The 18,526-nt window shown below is 37.3% G+C and overlaps 1 protein-coding gene across 3 annotated transcripts in view; it reads left to right on the top strand.

The window, feature by feature from the left end:
* The first annotated feature begins 6,710 nt into the window (after positions 1 to 6,710).
* The window catches only part of SPECC1L (sperm antigen with calponin homology and coiled-coil domains 1 like), a 50,343-nt gene continuing 38,527 nt past the window's right edge, over positions 6,711 to 18,526 (top strand). Inside the window, exons 1-5 of one of the 3 annotated variants that reach the window (XM_075718196.1) lie at positions 6,726 to 6,878; positions 12,421 to 12,574; positions 13,522 to 13,878; positions 13,936 to 15,155; positions 17,007 to 17,214. In XM_075718196.1, the coding sequence (XP_075574311.1) occupies positions 6,726 to 6,878; positions 12,421 to 12,574; positions 13,522 to 13,878; positions 13,936 to 15,155; positions 17,007 to 17,214 (2,092 nt within the window). Of the gene's footprint in view, positions 6,879 to 12,414; positions 12,575 to 13,521; positions 15,156 to 17,006; positions 17,215 to 18,526 lie in introns of all 3 variants that reach the window. The other 2 variants (XM_009493040.2, XM_075718197.1) reach the window with 2 other exon arrangements.

Raw genomic sequence — 18,526 nt, forward strand, 5'->3', positions numbered from 1 at the left:
CAAAACCTGTATAATAGTAATGTGGATGGTATTCTCATCTGTAGTGTGAACAGCCCGAGTTAAGGGGTGTCCTACAGGGTACTTAGCCCACTTAGAATACTTTTTGATCAGCTCTAGGATGGATACCAATAAGGTATAGAATTACCTGCTCTTTTGTTCTCGTTTCCAAAACCGTAATTCAAAAAGAAAAGCTTCTGAAGGTGCAGTCAATGTAGAAGTTAGTACTCAGACCAAGTTATGGACAGTGCTCCCCTTCCTTGTGAAACAGATTCCCCATGCTAGGAAGAATCAGCTGGATTTAGTTGATGAACACTTGGGGTTTTTTTCCTTGGCAATGGTTTGAAATAGCAGCTGTTTAAAGTAGGAGCTTGAAAACAAGACTACATTATTTAATTTTGTTGTGAAAAGGCTTTTAGAGCACAGTTCGTAAGTTTAGGAGTTCTTCTGTAAATGTTCCTGTCACTTGTCTGGAATGTTAAGTATTGCAACGGTTACACATTGCTCACAGCAGTTACAGCTCTGAATTTTTCTCCAAAGAAGGAGTAGAGAAATTTAGGTGTATAACAGCCAATTCTTGCCCAAAGCTCTGGTCTTTCCTCCCTTCTGTTTAAAAGTGAAGTAGCAATAGCAAACGTGGCTTGAAAACAGTGGATGGATAATGTAACTTAAAGGTAGAATTCCTATTTTTGTAACTCCACAACTTGTAATGGAAAACCGTAAAGGCCCTTTTGAATTTTTAAGATAGAAAGTAATACGAAAGTCTTTCCTCTCTAAATAACAGTGGTTGTCCCAAAATTGCAGCACCCATAAATCATTGACATCTGTGTATTTTCCTCATGGCATAAGAAAGTAGCAGACACCATACTGGCTGGAGCAGGGATCCGTCCCACCTGGTGCTTTGGGTCCAGCCATGGCTGTGAGCAGATGCCTCAGGAAGAAAACCCCAAACTGAACTCTTCCCTCCTACCCTGACTATGTTCCCATCCTGCAGTTATTTTTGGCTCAGAGGGGTTTCTGAGCCCTTTGTGCTCAGCTATTTAGCATCCATTAGGGAATTTCTCTACCCTGTGCATGTCCAGTCTCCCCTTCCACTTGCGCTTCATGCAGCCACAAGATTCTTTCACTCTACGTTAAAAACATGGCTCATTTTTCTTATTTTGAACCTGGCTCTAACTTCATTTGTTGGTCCTTAGTTTTAGTACTGGAAGAGATGATTAACAGCCAGTCCCAGATCCCAATGTCATTCAAGATTTGATAGGGTTTTGTCATATTCCCTGTGTAATGTCTCATGGGAGCTATTATATACCTTTGATCTTATTTTTGCCCCTTGCTGAACCATTTTCAGGTCTGTAAGAAATCCTATTTTTGAGGTTGAGAGACCAGAACTGCACATACCAATTAAGTGGGTGTAGATGGGCAAAATATTGATTTGTTGAGTGCGATATTTGTGGTTTATGGTTTCTGTTCCTTTCTTTAATAATTCCTGGAGTTGCTTTGCTTTTTTTGCCTTATCCCAAACACCATACGAATAGTTTAATGAAGCTGTGAATCAAAACACTGAAGTCTTGCTGAACAATATTGATGAAGCTGAGGTTGCTTTTCTCCAAGAGATAGATTGCTTTGTGTTTACCTACACTTAAATTTATTTGCTGTTTTTATTGTCCAGTTAGTCTCATAAGGGTTTTCTGTGATTCCATGCAGTTTCCTGTTATCCTTGGTATCTTAAATAACCCTCTAGCATCAGCAAACTTTCAAGTCCCTAAAACTGATGTCTTGATCTTAAGCAAGAAAACAAATGCACTGCTTGCTCTGGGCTTTTGGAATCCAGTGGTTAATGGATTATGGTTTTGGAATTATTGAGCAAGAGACATCGTTTTAGAGTGCTTGTGCAGCTTGCAGGCTGAAAGTTTGAGCTGCGGACATTGCATTGTAAGTGTAGAGAACTCTGTTTCTTACTGTGTAGCTTATTTCATATCCCAGATGTTAAGTTGTTGGTGACTATGCTGTCTCGCCTGCAGAGACTTGGGGAAGTTCTGAATCTGTGTTTTACAGGGGGTTGAAGAGGCTGTATTTCATAATCTTTTCTTCGCAGTTCTGCCTTTTGGGACTGTGTAAGTGACCTAAAAATGCTATTCCCTAATTATCTGGGCAAAAGTTGTCAACCTAAATATATCAAACCCAAAGAACTTGTACAAATAGAGAGTGAAAGTGTACTGACTCCATTGGTCTTAGATGTGAATATTTCTATTTTCCTCTGTATTTTGGGTATTTGATGTTTCAAAAATGCTCAGTATCCTCAAATTTGAGGGATCAGTTGTTTCTATTTTTCTGGAACTCTTAAAAGATAATTCTAAGACCATTTATCATTTTTGTAGTAATTCACATTTTTTAATAGATAAAACTGCTTAATACCTCTTGATACTTTGTATTTTCAACCAAAGGCAAAAGGCAATTAACTTCTTTGCTGCTTAACCCTCTCTCACCTTACAGGCCCAGGAAACTATTTTTTGTACTCTTGTGATTGAACTTTACTTTTGTGACAGCAGTATTAGCATAAATAAGCATATTAAATAATGGGTGAGATTGAAATAATCACAGTAAGAAAACATATCCCCCCTTGAAGTTTTCAGGTTTCTAAAGAGTACGTAAGAATAACCCTGAAAGCATTTCATATTGGCTGGGTGGATGTATCATATCAGTTTACAGTAAAGAGCAGAGCCATGCTATTGGGCAAAACACTTTTAAATTATTATTTATGGAGTTGTATTTGCAGTTGGTATAAAATGCAGGACTGGTTTCACATGCCTCCACCAGAGCAAGGAGAGCACGCTCCTGAACAAGATTCCCTTTTGTTTCCTGTACTATGTGTGCTGCGGAAAGAGAGACATCTGGGAAAGGATACAGGTTAGATTGAATAGTTACATTTGAGTTTAGGAATGCAGGCTTTCTATCTGATATTTTGGGCTTGTTTTGGCTTTTTTCCATCCTGATTAATTTTATAATTGATACTGTAGCACTAGCATTAATCAAATGTTTTCCAATAACATCTTGTGTCTGTTGATAGATGAGTAATTTGTTTAGTAGTGTGGTATGAGGGACCGCCAAAAGTCTCTCTTGACTCTCTCATGGAGTTTCAACTCTTAATTCCAGTGCAACTTTTTAGTGTTAAGGTTCTACTTCTTTTTTTTTCCCTCTTTTCCCTCTTCTTTTCCCTCTTCTTTTCCCTCTTCTTTTCCCTCTTCTTTTCCCTCTTCTTTTCCCTCTTCTTTTCCCTCTTTTCCCTCTTGTCTTCAGTAATTCCTTCTTTCTCCCTAGGGCAAAGTATAAACTACAGTTTTATATGCAGTATTTGCTTTTTAAATCAATAGTGAAATAATATTTTAGGTCTCATTTGAATTATTTGTGTGGTGTGTTAATCTTCAGAAAGCTTCATTTGGCTAGTAAGCATTTTATTTCTTATTTTAAAATTTAGTGTTGGGCAGAGACAAATTTATTGTTGGTTCCTAATACAGTGTCTTCCTAAGGAATGTGGTGTTCTTTAGAAGCATAAAGCTAGTCTTTATCTGTGATATATGCCTTTTGAGAAACTGAGTGAAGTAGGGCTTTTTCCACTTACAGTTCAACAATATTGATGTCTTCTATTTTCAGTGCTGAAACCCCATCCTCTTTTTCCTTCCTGGAGAAGGCATGAGGGGAGAAATTGGTACCAAGAGGTCATAAATTCACTTTAGGAGCCTGAGTGAGCAGCTGCTTTTAGAATCTGTATGCTAATTAACGTCTTGTCCTTATTTTAAGTTGTTGGACTCATTTGTATCTTCTTCTCAGTTTTTAAACTATAATTACACAATCTTCTTTCAGTGAGAAAGTGACTTAGAGCTTAGTTTCTCTGGAAGAAAAACAGGAACAGTGGTATCTAACCCTCCCTGTCCTCTAAGTATCTTTGAAGTTTCTACCTTTGAGTTTCAGTAAATCACAAACGGTGTTTTTCAATGTCAAATTTACGGATATTTTAAAATAATGCTGTGATGAAGCATGAGGATTATACTTAGTTACTTTGTTTAGTTTCACATACTTACATCACTTTCCTATGCAGTTGCTGTTCTTGAAGCAAATACTGTTGCCTGTTTTCAGGAACACTTCTAAAACATGCTTTTTTTTTAAAAAAAAAAGCATTATGGATGAGAAACATTTGACTTTACGCATTCTTTTGTCACTGATGACCTCTGTGATACATTTGTAAGAGTATAAATGGTTTGTACTGTAAAAGCTAATGTTAGCCTGTATTTCTTTTTGAGTTTATACATCCAGTGGGTTATGTTACTATATTACTTGCTATAATAAGCAGATCCCAAAGGTGTTGGTCTTTTACTGTGCGTGCAAAGATCGCGTGTGCAATGTGTATCTGGCATGTTGTAAAATGTGTCAGACCTGATGAATGTGCTCTGTAGACTTGATAAATGTGTATTGCAAATGGCCATTGCTGGATGTCTGCAGGCCAGCTGGAGCTACTGCTTTGTCTAGATTGCCAGACAAGGTTGTCAAGCTTTGCCCAAACGTATGATAGCCATGTTGTTGCCAGTACCCTAACCTTCATTATAGCACTGGTTTTCTAGCTCTATGAGCTGTTAAAAAGCTATAGTTCTGATTTACTGGATTTGTTGCAAGAATATAGTTTTTTTCTTTAAGGTAATTTTTTAAATGCAGTCAGCTTCACAACAAGCTGTGCACTGAAAAATCATTTGATTATTTCTCAAGCATGCTACGGATAACTTTTTTTGTGTAGCCTGTAGAATATCAAAATATCATTCAATAGTAATGATGCCAGTTTTACTAAACAACTCTATCCTCTTTGGTCTTTTCAGTTTTAGTTTTCAATTGAATAAGATCAAAAGCACAAGTAAGTGTTCAACTCATAAACATGAAAAAGGCAAGAAATGTAAGTACGGCAACTTGGTCCTACCTGTAAACATTAGCATCTGCTTCTGGAATCTAGTAGGCAGTTGTACCACTTAAAATTATGTGTGTATAGCAAACATATTACCTTCATGGGGCTTTTCTGGTTTGGGTTTTGGTTTTCTTAGGAGTGTCTCATCTCAAATTATCTCTCAGTTATTTAATCTTCTGTGAAGGCGTTCTGATTACTAGTAGCCGTATGGCAAGACCGGTGCATTTTTGACATTCTGATGATGAAACTGCAACGGCAAACAGTTTTCTGTGTCTGTTCATGCCAGCTTTCAGAACTAAAGGGAATCTGGAGGCTATAAACAAATATTTTCAGTGTCTTAAAATGAAACTTCCTGTTGCTTCTGCTAACAGCACTTAGGGGTCTGAGGATGCAAAACTCCTGGAGTTTTACTGACTTTGGTAAAAGTCAGACTTGAAGTATACTTGTGTGCAGCTGAGGTGCTGATGGGAAGGAAGGAGGGTGTGTTAGTTTATGGTGTTAATTTCGTTAGCTGAAATGAATTAGTACTCCTGATCATTGTGTTTTTGTGTAGCACATCTCATGCACTCAATCATCAGTCTGCTTTTTGTGCCTTTGAAGTGCTTCACTTTTTAAGAGATGGAAACAACTAAATGTGTTTCGTGTTTCTAATCAGCCACAGGATATTAGGTTCAGATAAACTTGATCACTTATTTCCACCCAGAATCTGTAAGACTGAAAGGGGAGTGGAAGTTTCCTCCTCTTCATCTTCCATCCTATGTCTTCTGACTCAGGGGAGACAAAGAAAAGAGCAGCCAACTGTCCTACTCTTGCAAGAGGGAAGAAGGTCCCCATGTGACTAGTCCTTCTGGTAGTCCATGCTTCAAGTTACGGTAGTTGGCCAGTCTACCCTTTCTTAGGTTGTCTTCCAGGATTAGCAGTTCTTGTGATAACTGCAGCATTCGCGTCTCCTGCAGCTGCTTCTCATTTGAGTAAAGTCAGCTTTGTTTTCTGGGGTTTCATTTATTTGCTCATTGTTGGAATGACAGTATTGACAGTTGTCTGTTGTTGGAGAAAACTTGAAGGCAAGGTAAAGATGCTGAAGTGTCCTGACTGTGGAACACGGTGGGTTACTTCTGGTTTCTTCTTGGAGATAATCCTCATAATCATATGACTAGTATTACATTTTGTAAAATCCCATGTGTTTATTAACATGATTTTTAATAATAAATAGTTTCAGGGAACCTGAATTTTTCAACTTCTTTTAATTTTTATAAAATAATTTTTTCTCTGCAACTGCTGTTACTCTTGCAGTACTTTAGTTACCAAGCTGGTGGTAATCTTTTCTCAGATCCAGTGTTGTTGGTAATCAGGCTGTTGCCTGAATACTCCCACAGTATTTTCCTTTCCACAGTCAGAAATAAAGAACATTGCTGCCCTAGTAAGCCTTTCTTTTGCTAGCTAACAAACGAACTTGGCAACATGGGTCACTTATAAAATATCCTCAGTACAGTGCCATTTGTGGAAAGAGAAGTGAAAAAAAATTATTATTTGGAGTGGAGCTGTAGGAAGCACTTAGTTCTTGGTAAAAATTCCTTTTTAAAGAAAGCAAAAACCATTGGTCAGTCACATGCATTCTGTTTGGCTCTAATTTGTGGTCTTTACTGCTATTCTGGACTTCTGGTCTTAAATAGAGCATTATAAAAAAAGACATTGCTTTTCATTTGTATTTTATATTTAAAATTTCTTTCTTTCTGCTTGTAGATTTGTTTGTAAATGCATCATAAACAGACAGCCCAGAATGAAGAAAGCAAGCAGGAGTGTTGGCTCAGTGCCCAAAGTGCCTGGAGTAAATAAAACTCAAACAACTGAAAAAGCCAAACCAGAAAACGGCTCCTCGGTGTCTGCAGTAACAAAACTCTCCAAAACCGGGACATCAGCATCTCTTTTAAAGGTAATAAGCAATAGAATGTTCTGATTATTTATGTTTTTTACAATAAAGCTTTAAAGAGTAGAATTTTAAGGCATGTCTATAATGCAGCTTAGACTAGAGATTTGTTATACAGGTAACTGAAGGGAATTTGGGTAGTTGCGCAGCACTGGCCAGGGTAATAGGACTTTGTGTGGCATTCATGCTGTAGTTTTCATATTGCAATGTGTGATGTGATGGAAAGCAATAAACTTTGTAGAACTTGGCTATTCTGCAAAAGGAGCAGAGTGGAAGTTGCGTTCTGATGGATGTTATTAGTAGTGTCGTGTGTTATGCTTGAATGGTGTGTCAGTGACTAATGGGATTTGGTAAGAGCTATTTACAAATTCTGAAAAAAAGAACTAATGAGGTATCTAACATGAGAAACTTTTTGATATCAGTGATCCGTGTCAGGTCAGCGCAGCTGCATTCTTCTAGCTGTTTTGGCCTTTGCTTTGTGTGAAGTACTGCTTGAGATGAATTTTCACAAGTTGATTCTTGCTCCTAGAACAAGTTCAAAGGTAGAGGTTTTCTCTTATATTGGCAAAACAGGGCAGTAGACTTAGGAGCATATGGTTTTCCACAACCAAGAAAAATAAGACATACTGAGGTGTGCTTGTATGGAGTTTTCACCTGCGAGTGAACACACCTGCGTTGGGTGGATGGTACAAGCTTGTCCAGTCTGCCTCCCTCTCCTGGCATAGAAACATGGCTGGACCCACCTCCTTTTGCCTTTCTGCAGCCCAGTATGCAGAGCTGTGGTGCTGCTGCCGCTGCCACCCTGGAGCAAATGAACAGAACAAGGAAAAGGGCTGGTGTCTGCAACTGGGACCTGAACCACTGTCACCTACAGGAAGCCAGATAGGCCATTTAAATAACTGGCAAATAAAGACCTAAAATTAAAGAGGTGGTAAGGGTTGAGGTCTGTCTGTAGTAGCTATGCAGGATTACTGAAGTTGAAAGGTGTGTTCCCTTTCTCTCTTTTCTTCTTGCCCTTTTTTTTTTTTCTGGAAGAATAATTAATACTCTTGCTGATGAACTTGCGAGCCAGGTTTCAGCTGGCAGATTTTCTCCTGGTGCTCCCCCTTTCCGCTGCCACCCAACATATCTTGCAGTTTGCTTAACTTTAATCTTTTGATGCTTGTTGACGCTAATTATTTTGTATTTCTAGAAACTTCTCAAAGAATACGGAAACAAAAGTCCTTTGTAGTTTACTTATCAAGTTTCTTATGTTACACATCTCAGTGAGGTAAAGGAGGAGGATGATCTCACACTGAAGAAATTTGACCCAGTATGCTTTCACAATTTTACTTATATTAGTAACACTTCTGGCTATGTTTGGGTGTAGGATTAGAATTTATGACAATTGTATGATTGAGGCACAGTGAAAATTACTAAGACTTATCTCAGCTTTATGTTACAGCCAGGCTTACTCATACAGTTGGATGTCTTTTACTTGTTAAGCTGCTGTTGTGCCAGCTGTGTGACTTAATAATAGTGATGACTCTTTATCTTCTTAGATTGTTCCATACTTATACAAGAAAGTTAGTTGTTTGTATTTTTTTGACTTACAGATACTGGCACATCACATTTGTAATTACTGGCTTGAAAGGGGTGTTAATAACAAGTTGTATTTTTTTTTAAATAATTTTTTGTATAGTATTATATTTGATCTTGTTGATGAAGCATTTGATTTGTTGTTTTCCACATAGTGGTTGTGGGATCTTCTCTTAAACTTGATGAATTGGGGTGTGTATTACGAATTTCATCTAATATTCCTTGACAGAAAGACCCCAATCACAGCTAGCATTAAATAACTTTAATTGCAACAGCTTACTAATTTGTTTAGTCCTCAAAGTAAATGTGCATATAGATACAGAAAACTTTGAGTAGAATATTGAATGAAAAGACACTATTAAGGACCAGAAATACAGAGTTACCGTACTACAACAATCTTAATCCAGTCAGTAATAATGCTGAGAAATCGAAAATTATGTTCTAATTATAGTATGGGTTTTTTCTTATCCACTTCATGATATAGCCATAGGCCGGTGTTCAGCTTTGGGTGGGCTTCTTTCACTAGACGTTGTTCCATAGTGTCCTTTTTCACTGAGTTTTCAAAGTGTGTGGACAATGAACACAGGAAGAAACTGTGAGACCCACCCTTCTGTACAGCTGAACACTGTTCCAGAGGTTGGTCTGTCTGCTTCAGAATGCCTTTTTTTGTAGGTCACTTTTTCATAGGTTTTTGCCTCCCACTTTGCCCAGGACTATTGTAAATGTTCAGCAACCCCACCACCCCACACACATTATTACAGCAGAAGGTTAACTGCCAGCCACTTCTAGTTTTTAATCTGTCAAAAAATACTCTGCAAATAACAGCATGTTCTTGGTTTTTTACTTCTTCAGCTAATGAGCTTGTGATCATGCTAACACTCACAACTGTAATTAGACGGCAGCTGTACTTCATACAAAAGAACTGCAAAATCCTGTGTCCCTGAAAAGCCAGGACTTGGACACCAACATTTGAATATTAAAAATTAGAATCTGTTTTCAGTATTCATGTGTCTAGGCTTCAGTATTCTGTTTGCAAAGTGCAATAACTTAATTACAGATTGTTGTGAAGTTTGATGTTTCAAGCACTCAAATGCAGCAACAGCAAGCATCAAAGAAAATCCCAGGTAGGAATAATTAGATAGATATATAAATGAATTTGAATGAGATGCAGTAAATAGGATATACATGTTGAGAACCTAAGATGGAATTAATTTAGAGGTGATCATTCAAGTTTCATTGCACTGAAAGAAAGATGGGGGGGAAATGGAATATGAATTGTAGAATTATAAAGTTTTTTTATATAGAAAATCAAAATAGGTCTGGATGAGCATTTCTAATTATGATATTTTCTAATTTTTCATATTTTAATGTAGGGATTTTAATGGTAAGCAGGATTGCAGTTTTCATTAATTTAATTTCATTCATCACAGGAGAAACCATTCTTCTGTGAGGAAGAAGCTGTTTAATAAACATACGACATTGATTTTTCTTCCCTTAAAAATATACACTATGAAAATACTTTGATTTTTAAAGTCAAGAATGGTTGCCATTATCGAGCATTAAGAAAAGAGAGCTAGCTGCTGGTTTGTAATTTTTCCAAAGCTTTGCTAAATAGTTTTCTTTGCCAAGAGTATAGTGTTACAGTTTTGAGAAACTGTTTACTAATTGGCTGCAGAGGAGGCAATGCCTCCCAACCTAGACTAGAAATAGTTTATGGGTAAGTCAGAAGAAGAATAGCTGTCTTGAATTCCTTTGTTCAGAAAGGACTGGAGATGACTAATGTCAGAAAGTGTGTATTTTACGTACCACTTTTTTTTTTTCTTCAAGCTGAGTCACATCTTGACCTATTTGGCTTGATAACATGTACTTGTACTATAAGTGTCTAAAAGCTTAATCTAATTTCCTCACTCTTTCAACAGGGTAAAAATGCTGACAGCTAATAGTCCGTTTGAACTATCATATTTGCCGACTGATGGCAGATTCAGTAGCAAAATAGAAAATAACTGTTCTATGCCTCTTTGTAACACCTTGTTTTAGGTGATAGTCGCATAACAAGGTTGTTTCTGTCTCCCTCTATCCTCATGCCTGCAAAATTAGTTTAGATTAGATAAGAAATCTGATTAGATTACAGGTTAATGGAGGATTGTCATACAGTAGTAGTTTGTGCTCAGCTCTTCCCCCGTGCACAAGTAGCGTGGGCTTTGTCGATTTTGTAGCCCTCCAACATTTTCATTTTCCCGTTGGTACTTACATTGCATCTGGTGTTTTGCATGGCTGTGTGACATAGCAGATCAAGAACTGATCTGACTCCTGGGAGGAAGGAGCTCTTTGAAAAGGCTTCAGTTTACACAGCACCGTGTGTAAGCACATGGAGAAGAGCAGGATAGAACAACAGTGGCTTTTTCACAGCAGAAAAGCCAGCTTAGATGCACATCAAACTAGAGCCTCAGAGTAATGTGTTTTATTCCAGCCTTTTATAAACCTTTTTAGAAGGCTACACCATTTCCTATGTGATTCAATAAAAGCATTCTTGTCCTAGAGGATTTTTACCCTTCCAAATACCTGTTTCTATCTGTAAATTATCTGTATTTCTGACAACTGCATCCGGAACAAATATGTTCTTTTCTCAAGCTCCCTCTTGTTTTGCAGCTGCCCTTCTATGTAAATGGCACAAATCCCAACCATGCCCTTTCCACAATATCGTGATCAGTGTTCCTAACTGTTCTGAAATTCACACTCACAAAATGAAACTGTATAGAATGGGGTGAGATGTAGCTTTTTTTTTTAATTAAGCAAGTGTATCTTCATTCTTAATGTATAGAATCGGAATGTCTGGCATATAGTTTTTAACATGAATATATATGGGAGCTAGAAGTTATAAACCTACAGAATTTGAAAGTCATGATGTAAAGCAACTGGTTAAGTCCTAAGCACTACCTTCTAGCTGGGATGCTGGTTGAGGCTTCAAATGTGTTATCCAGCTGAATAATACAGTTACTCAAGGAATGCTGCTAACACAGCCTCTTCTTTTAATTTTTCTTGCCCTTATAATGGGAAGAATCTTTAGCATATTTTGATTTTTTTCTCCATTTGAAAAATTGCATTTTAAAGAGTTATGAAGTCTGCCAATTAATGCTTAAGAACTTAGTATTTCTAGAGTTTGCTCTATTCTGAAAGATGTATTCTCTATTTGGGAATCCAGTTCTTGAGATTCCTGTGCTTACTGCCTTGTCACATTCCAGGCAGCTTTCTTTGTGGCTAACAGTAGTTTCAGGAAGGATCATATGAGGTCAGACAAGAAGTCCATCAAACAAGTATCCTGTCTCTGAGAGTGGTTAGTAAAAAGCATGAAAACAAAGCAAGGATATATGGTGAGGGGCTTTTTAACCCCCTCTGACTACTGTCCTAGTCTCTAGTTATTTGTGGCTTAGTATTTTGAGCTAGAAAGGGTATTTTATTAATGTTGGATTGATTTTTTTTGTTGCTGTTGTTGCTGTTGTTTGGTTTGATCTTTTTGTTGTGAGCTTGCCCACCAGAATACGCTTGATCATAGTCTATTGAAGGACATATACTAACTTCCTAGTATTTGCTGGTTTAATTGTCTAAGAATTGGTTTCATTTTTATGCTTATGTAAACTTTCAGTCAAAATTGAGAAGTGTTACACTGTGTTGTGTTACTGTGCTTTTCTTAATTTTTTTTTGTCCTTGGTGTTCAAATGTTAATCATTTTGTCTGGGAGAGAGAAGACTCGGTTTCTGTGGTCAATTTGTAAGGATTTGAAGTTCAGTTTCGACTTGCCAACTCTGCACAGTGCAGTGCATTTATACTTTTCAGCATTCTTGCAGAGACACATGACTAGTCAAATATGTACTTTTTAAACTGATGGAATCTTGAACAGAAGAAAAGTTGGCTATGCAGACTTCTCAGCCAGCTGTCTTAAAGCTGCTTCTTCCTTTTCTTTCAGACTAAGAGTAATGATGACCTCTTAGCGGGAATGGCTGGTGGTGGTGGAGTGACAATGACCAATGGTGTCAAGGCAAAGAAGAGCACTTGTGTATCAACAGTATCTTCATCTTCAGGGACAACCATGAACAGTCTGGAAAATAAACCCAAAACTATTGCAGGTAAATCGATATATTGATCCTTAAAGAAGGTAGTTGGGTGGCTTTTTCTTTTCCTGTTACATATTGAGGATCCAGGCTGCCTAATGAAGTGGTCAGTAAGGCCATGGTCCAATCGAACAACTCCGGTGCTCTTTTCCTGTTTTTTAATAATGTAATTGCCTTTTTGGATGATATTCCTTTTAATTTTTTCAGTACTGATTATACAATTGCTATATAAAACTAGATAATAGAATTAATCTAGAGAATCCTGGATTTGTCTAAAGTAATTTAATTTGTCTAAAAAAATCCGTGGCACAAGCACTAAATCTTGAAGATGTGATCACTTGTTGCAGTCAACATTTTGGACATTCTGTATTGCTTTTTAGAAATAAAGTAAGAAAGCTTTCAGAAACTGTTTAGAAAAGTGAAATTATTTAGTGTGTTATCAATATGGATGGAAATATGTCTTGCCTCCAGATGTAAAGCATCTGGAAATAGTAATAATCTGTCCTCGTCTTTATGAAATGAGATGAAAATACATAAAACCCTAACTTTCGTTTTGAGGAATCATAATATGCAGTTCATCACTTAAAAGCTTGCATACAAATCTACTGAAAAGAGATTTGAACAAATTTGAACCTGTAGGAATAGTACTGCTGCAGTTTTCGTACAATTTATCAGAAGCTGTTGAAGACAGAAAAAAAGAAACTTGCAAATGTTTAAGGTCTAACTCATTTTCAAAATACTGGTAAAGCATAGCAATTGGTAAAGCATGTATCAATTAAAATATAACTGCACTGATTCATGATTAAGGTTGTGTAAATGTTTACTCTAAATGTATTTTATGAACTGTATTTACCAGTGTGATTCAGAAAATCAACCACTGTATTGCTGATACAAAATACACAGTCTTCTGTTACAGATACTGTATTTTAAATTAATGTTCCTAACTTTCAAAAAACATATAGGTACAAGTTCCACAACTAAGCGTAGCACTTCATCTGGAAATAAAGAGTCAAGCTCTTCTAGAGAAAGAATACGTGATCGTTCTCGTTTAAGCCAGAGCAAAAAGCTACCTTTGACTGGACAGGGGACCAATGATACGGTACTGGCAAAACGCTCCCGTAGTCGCACCAATCCAGAATCGGATATTCGAATGAGCAAGTCCAAATCAGACAATCAAATCAGTGACAAAGCTGCATTGGAAGCAAAGGTGAATGATCTTTTGACATTAGCAAAAACTAAAGATGTGGAAATCTTGCATCTGAGGAATGAGCTAAGGGATATGCGTGCTCAGCTGGGACTTAACGAAGATCAACTTGAAGGTGATGAAAAATCTGAAGAAAAAGAGGCCATTGTTGTCCATCAGCCAACTGATGTAGAGTCTACGTTGCTACAGTTACAGGAACAAAACACTGCCATCCGAGAAGAGCTCAACCAGCTGAAGAATGAGAATCGAATGTTAAAAGACAGACTAAATGCATTAGGGTTTTCTTTGGAACAAAGGCTGGACAACTCTGAAAAACTCTTTGGCTATCAGTCTTTGAGCCCAGAGATTACAGCTGGCAACCACAGTGATGGTGGTGGTACTCTGACTTCTTCAGTGGAAGGTTCTGCTCCTGGATCAATGGAAGACTTGTTAAGTCAGGATGAAAACACTTTGATGGACAACCAACATAGTAATTCCATGGATAATTTAGACAGTGAGTGCAGTGAAGTTTATCAGCCACTGACATCAAGCGATGATGCCTTAGATGCTCCATCATCTTCAGAGTCTGAAGGCGTACCAAGTATAGAAAGATCTAGGAAGGGAAGCAGCGGCAATGCAAGTGAAGTGTCCGTAGCGTGTCTGACAGAACGGATACATCAGATGGAAGAGAATCAACACAGTACAGCTGAAGAGCTCCAAGCCACACTTCAAGAGCTTGCAGATTTGCAGCAAATAACACAAGAGCTAAACAGTGAGAATGAAAGACTTGGAGAGGAAAAAGTAATCCTTATGGAATCTTTGTGCCAGCAAAGTGACAAATTAGAACACTTCAGCCGTCAGATTGAGTATTTTCGGTCCCTTTTAGATGAACATCATATTTCATATGTAATTGATGAAGATATGAAGAGCGGTCGCTACATGGAGTTAGAGCAGCGTTACATGGACCTTGCAGAGAATGCTCGGTTTGAGCGAGAGCAGCTGTTAGGTGTTCAGCAGCACTTGAGCAACACTTTGAAGATGGCAGAACAAGACAACAAAGAGGCCCAAGAAATGATAGGGGCATTAAAAGAACGAAATCACCACATGGAACGGATTATTGAATCAGAGCAGAAAAGCAAAACAGCAATAGCATCTACCTTAGAGGAATACAAAGCCACAGTAGCCAGTGACCAGATTGAGATGAACAGGCTGAAAGCTCAGTTAGAGCATGAAAAGCAGAAAGTGGCCGAGTTGTATTCTATACACAACTCTGGAGATAAATCAGATATACAGGACTTGCTGGAGAGTGTCAGGTTGGATAAAGAAAAAGCAGAGACATTGGCCAGTAGTCTGCAAGAAGAGCTGGCACACACTCGCAATGATGCCAATCGATTGCAAGATGCCATTGCTAAGGTAGTGTTTAAAACAAACTGTTGTATTTTAACATCCGGTATACACCATGACTTACTGTTGGTCACTGTAGTTCTTTTAGAAGTAAAGGATTAATTATGAGGTTAATCGGATTGCAGTAGTGTTAGGACTGATTACTTTCTCTTGACCTTTGTTATGAAAATGATGGAGGCCTTTTTAAAAATTATATGGATACCTTCAGCCACAGGGTAACTGTCGCATTACTGTTTTGAAGTACTGGTATTTAAACTCCGCAACTTTTTTCAAGGGCCAAACTTAAACAGTATTTAAGATACTATATGAAATTTGTGCTTAAATTGCATGCCTTCTGCAAGAGTTTCAAGGAGTTAGTGCCAAACTAGCGGAAGAGGAATGTCACTGAGAAAGTACTGGGAGTCAAACTTTGAAGTGGTAACCCAGCTGTTGATGACTTGTAGGACCTTTCACAGGTGTTGAGAGAATATTTTGAAGTTTCAGCTTACTTAACTTGGTTCAGTTAATTTAGAATAAACTAATGATAAAGAAAGCAGAAAAGTGTCGTCTTTCTCCAATTAAGAAATGACTAATTTTGAGGTAGATAGAGATTTTAGCAAATTTAATTTAGTTTACTGAATACATATTTTAGTTTTAAATGAAAAAAAATAAGCTTTTAAATAATTATTATTAAATGTGGCAAATACACATAGGGTTTTTACTAATGATCCATCCAGGAGGAGCTTGTGTGTGGACTGGGTTTTGGATCAAAATGTATATTTCTAGGTCTAGAACAGCTATTTTGACTCAAATACAACTTATTTATCTAGTAAATATGTCGAATAAAAGCATTTACCACAATTTAATATAAAATAAGAATAACTTAAATAACTTTAAGTATGCATTTAAAGGTATATCTTCCTGATGAGAAAATTTATACCAAATTTAATGTCTGAACTATATATTAGTTGCAAATCAACATGTTAGTCATGATCACCAGCCAGTTAGAATCAACCTTAATTTGGGAGGGGGGAAAAAAAAAATATAATTTTAATAATTAAAGTTGGGTAGTGCTATTAAAATAAAAAATACTGAAACAGCTGATTTAAAGCAGGGCATTTTGTCTATTAAAATTGGTGCCTGACTGTATCGACCCACCCTAAGCCATGACCTAGTTTCTCTTGGTTTTCGGACACCCTATTTTTGCTGTTGGGTTAATGTTACTGTGCCTCTGATCCCAGCTTGTTACTTACATTGCAGTTTCATGAGGTAGGATAAAATAGCCTCACTGTTCCTGAAAGGGAGAAGTCTACTACCTCTTCCTTTCCATGTTTTTTTTTTAATTCAGTTCAATAGCTTGTAAGACTCCTCTGGGAACTACTTCAACTCACTAACACATCTCACACACAGATGTGAATCCTGCTACTTGGTTAAGGAAATGAATCACAGGTCTAGCAAGCACAGAAAATGATGCACAGAAGACAGCACGCTTTTTTTTTTTTTTTTTTTTGGCAAGAAAAAGAAAGGGTAAAGAAAGGGTTTCCTCCGCCACCTCCTCCCTTTTCCATGGCAGCTAGATGTTAAATTGGATCAGCTGCTCATGAAATCACAGCCTTGGTACTATGGTATTGTTCCTTCACTTGAATACAGGATACTGCTGTTGAAGTAGCTGGGGAAGGCTGATATATTCAGCTTGGGAATAAAAAAGTTTAACTCTGGCTCAGGAAAATAGTTGTACTAGAACAATACTTTTTAAAGGCTTACACTTCTTGTCCCATACTTTTTTATGGTTGCAGAAATATATTGTAAGTATGGTAGTTACTAAAAGTGTGTTTTTAAAATGCAACCAATTTAGTTATGATAAGATACTTTCTTTTTCAGGTTGAAGATGAATACAGAGTGTTCCAAGAAGAAGCCAAGAAACAGATTGAGGATCTCAATGTGACTCTAGAAAAACTTCGGACAGAACTAGATGAAAAAGAGACTGAGAGAAGTGACATGAAAGAAACTATCTTTGAGTTGGAGGATGAAGTAGAGCAGCATCGTGCTGTGAAGCTTCATGACAATCTCATCATATCTGATTTGGAGAGTAAGTGTTACGAGTTTCTCTTGTGAGAGAAATGATAATTTAGGAACAGCTGAAGGAGACTGCTGAAATAGTGAAAATATTTTCACTTGTCTTTCATATGTCTGAATTCAGGTCAGACTGGGCTTTGCAGAACCCTTACACACTAGGGGAAAGGAATCAAGTTGGCTTTGCTTTTCCAGTCCCAGTAGTAGTTGGTGTGGGAATGAAAACCTGTAAATTGAGAATAAACGTGAAATCAGATAATGCTGTTTTCAAGTTGTTTTTTAAAGTAGAAGAACATGTAATTACAGACATGGTGTAATAGTGTGCTCCTTGTGCATTTTAGAGACTGGATGATTGATTTAGCATTTTGTTGTTGGATTTTTTTTAAGAATGCTCTCTTTTTCGAGTGCCCACATATTAGGAGTTATCAGGAGGCTTGAGAATGTGTATAATTAATGATTTCTCCCACCTGAAGAAAGGTTTTTTTAGTGGAGAAATGGGTGAATGGAGGCCCCAAAAGTTACAAATGTCAGAGCTGACTTGGCAGTATGGATGTATTATATATCTCTTTCTGTGTGGATTTGTTCAAGTCATGAAACTAATCTGTGAACCTAAAGATGAATCTGACAAACAAGTTAGAATAAAACCTTATCTGTTGGCTCTTGCCAGGATACAAGAAATGGTTGGGGTTTAGAATGAAATTCATGTTTACTGTATACTTGTCTAGCTCTCTGTGCCTTAGTTTCTTCTCTGATCTCCAAGACCTGCTCAGACATTCCTACCACGGGCTGGAATTCTGCAATTAGTCTCTGTCTAAATAAGAAGTTGGGCAACTGTACCCTGCCAAGCTGTATTTGCACAGTGATACAGAATTCAAATATCTGCTATTCTTCCATGGCATACAAAGACTAAACAAGATAGCAAAAAACCAAAGCATAATCTCTTTTAACAGCAAGGGAATATTCATAGAAAGGATTTTAAATCAATAGAAGGGTTTTTAAATTCACCTAATTGAGAAAATGTGGTGTCTTAAAAAAGCTAAATTGTTTATTCAGCTGAAGCTCAGTGTCTTCAGATGTGCGGCTGTCAGCTTGGTTTCTGTAAGTAACCCTTCTTTATCTTGAAAGGCAATCACTGTTTCTCTTTACAAAATTGCTTATGGTTTTTATTTTGCAGGGTTTTTTTGCTCTTTCTGTTCCAAAACCAAAGACAGACATTTACTTGGGAGCAGGAGCTCAGGCACATGGTTAGTGGCTCTGACTTTGTTCCTGAAGTCGTTTTGTAGCAAAGTCTTAAAAAGTTTGAACACTTTTCTACTTGCATTGTTTTG

Source organism: Pelecanus crispus, chromosome 11 (assembly GCF_030463565.1).
Source record: "Pelecanus crispus isolate bPelCri1 chromosome 11, bPelCri1.pri, whole genome shotgun sequence".
In the NCBI taxonomy this organism is placed as follows: Eukaryota; Metazoa; Chordata; class Aves; order Pelecaniformes; family Pelecanidae; genus Pelecanus; species Pelecanus crispus.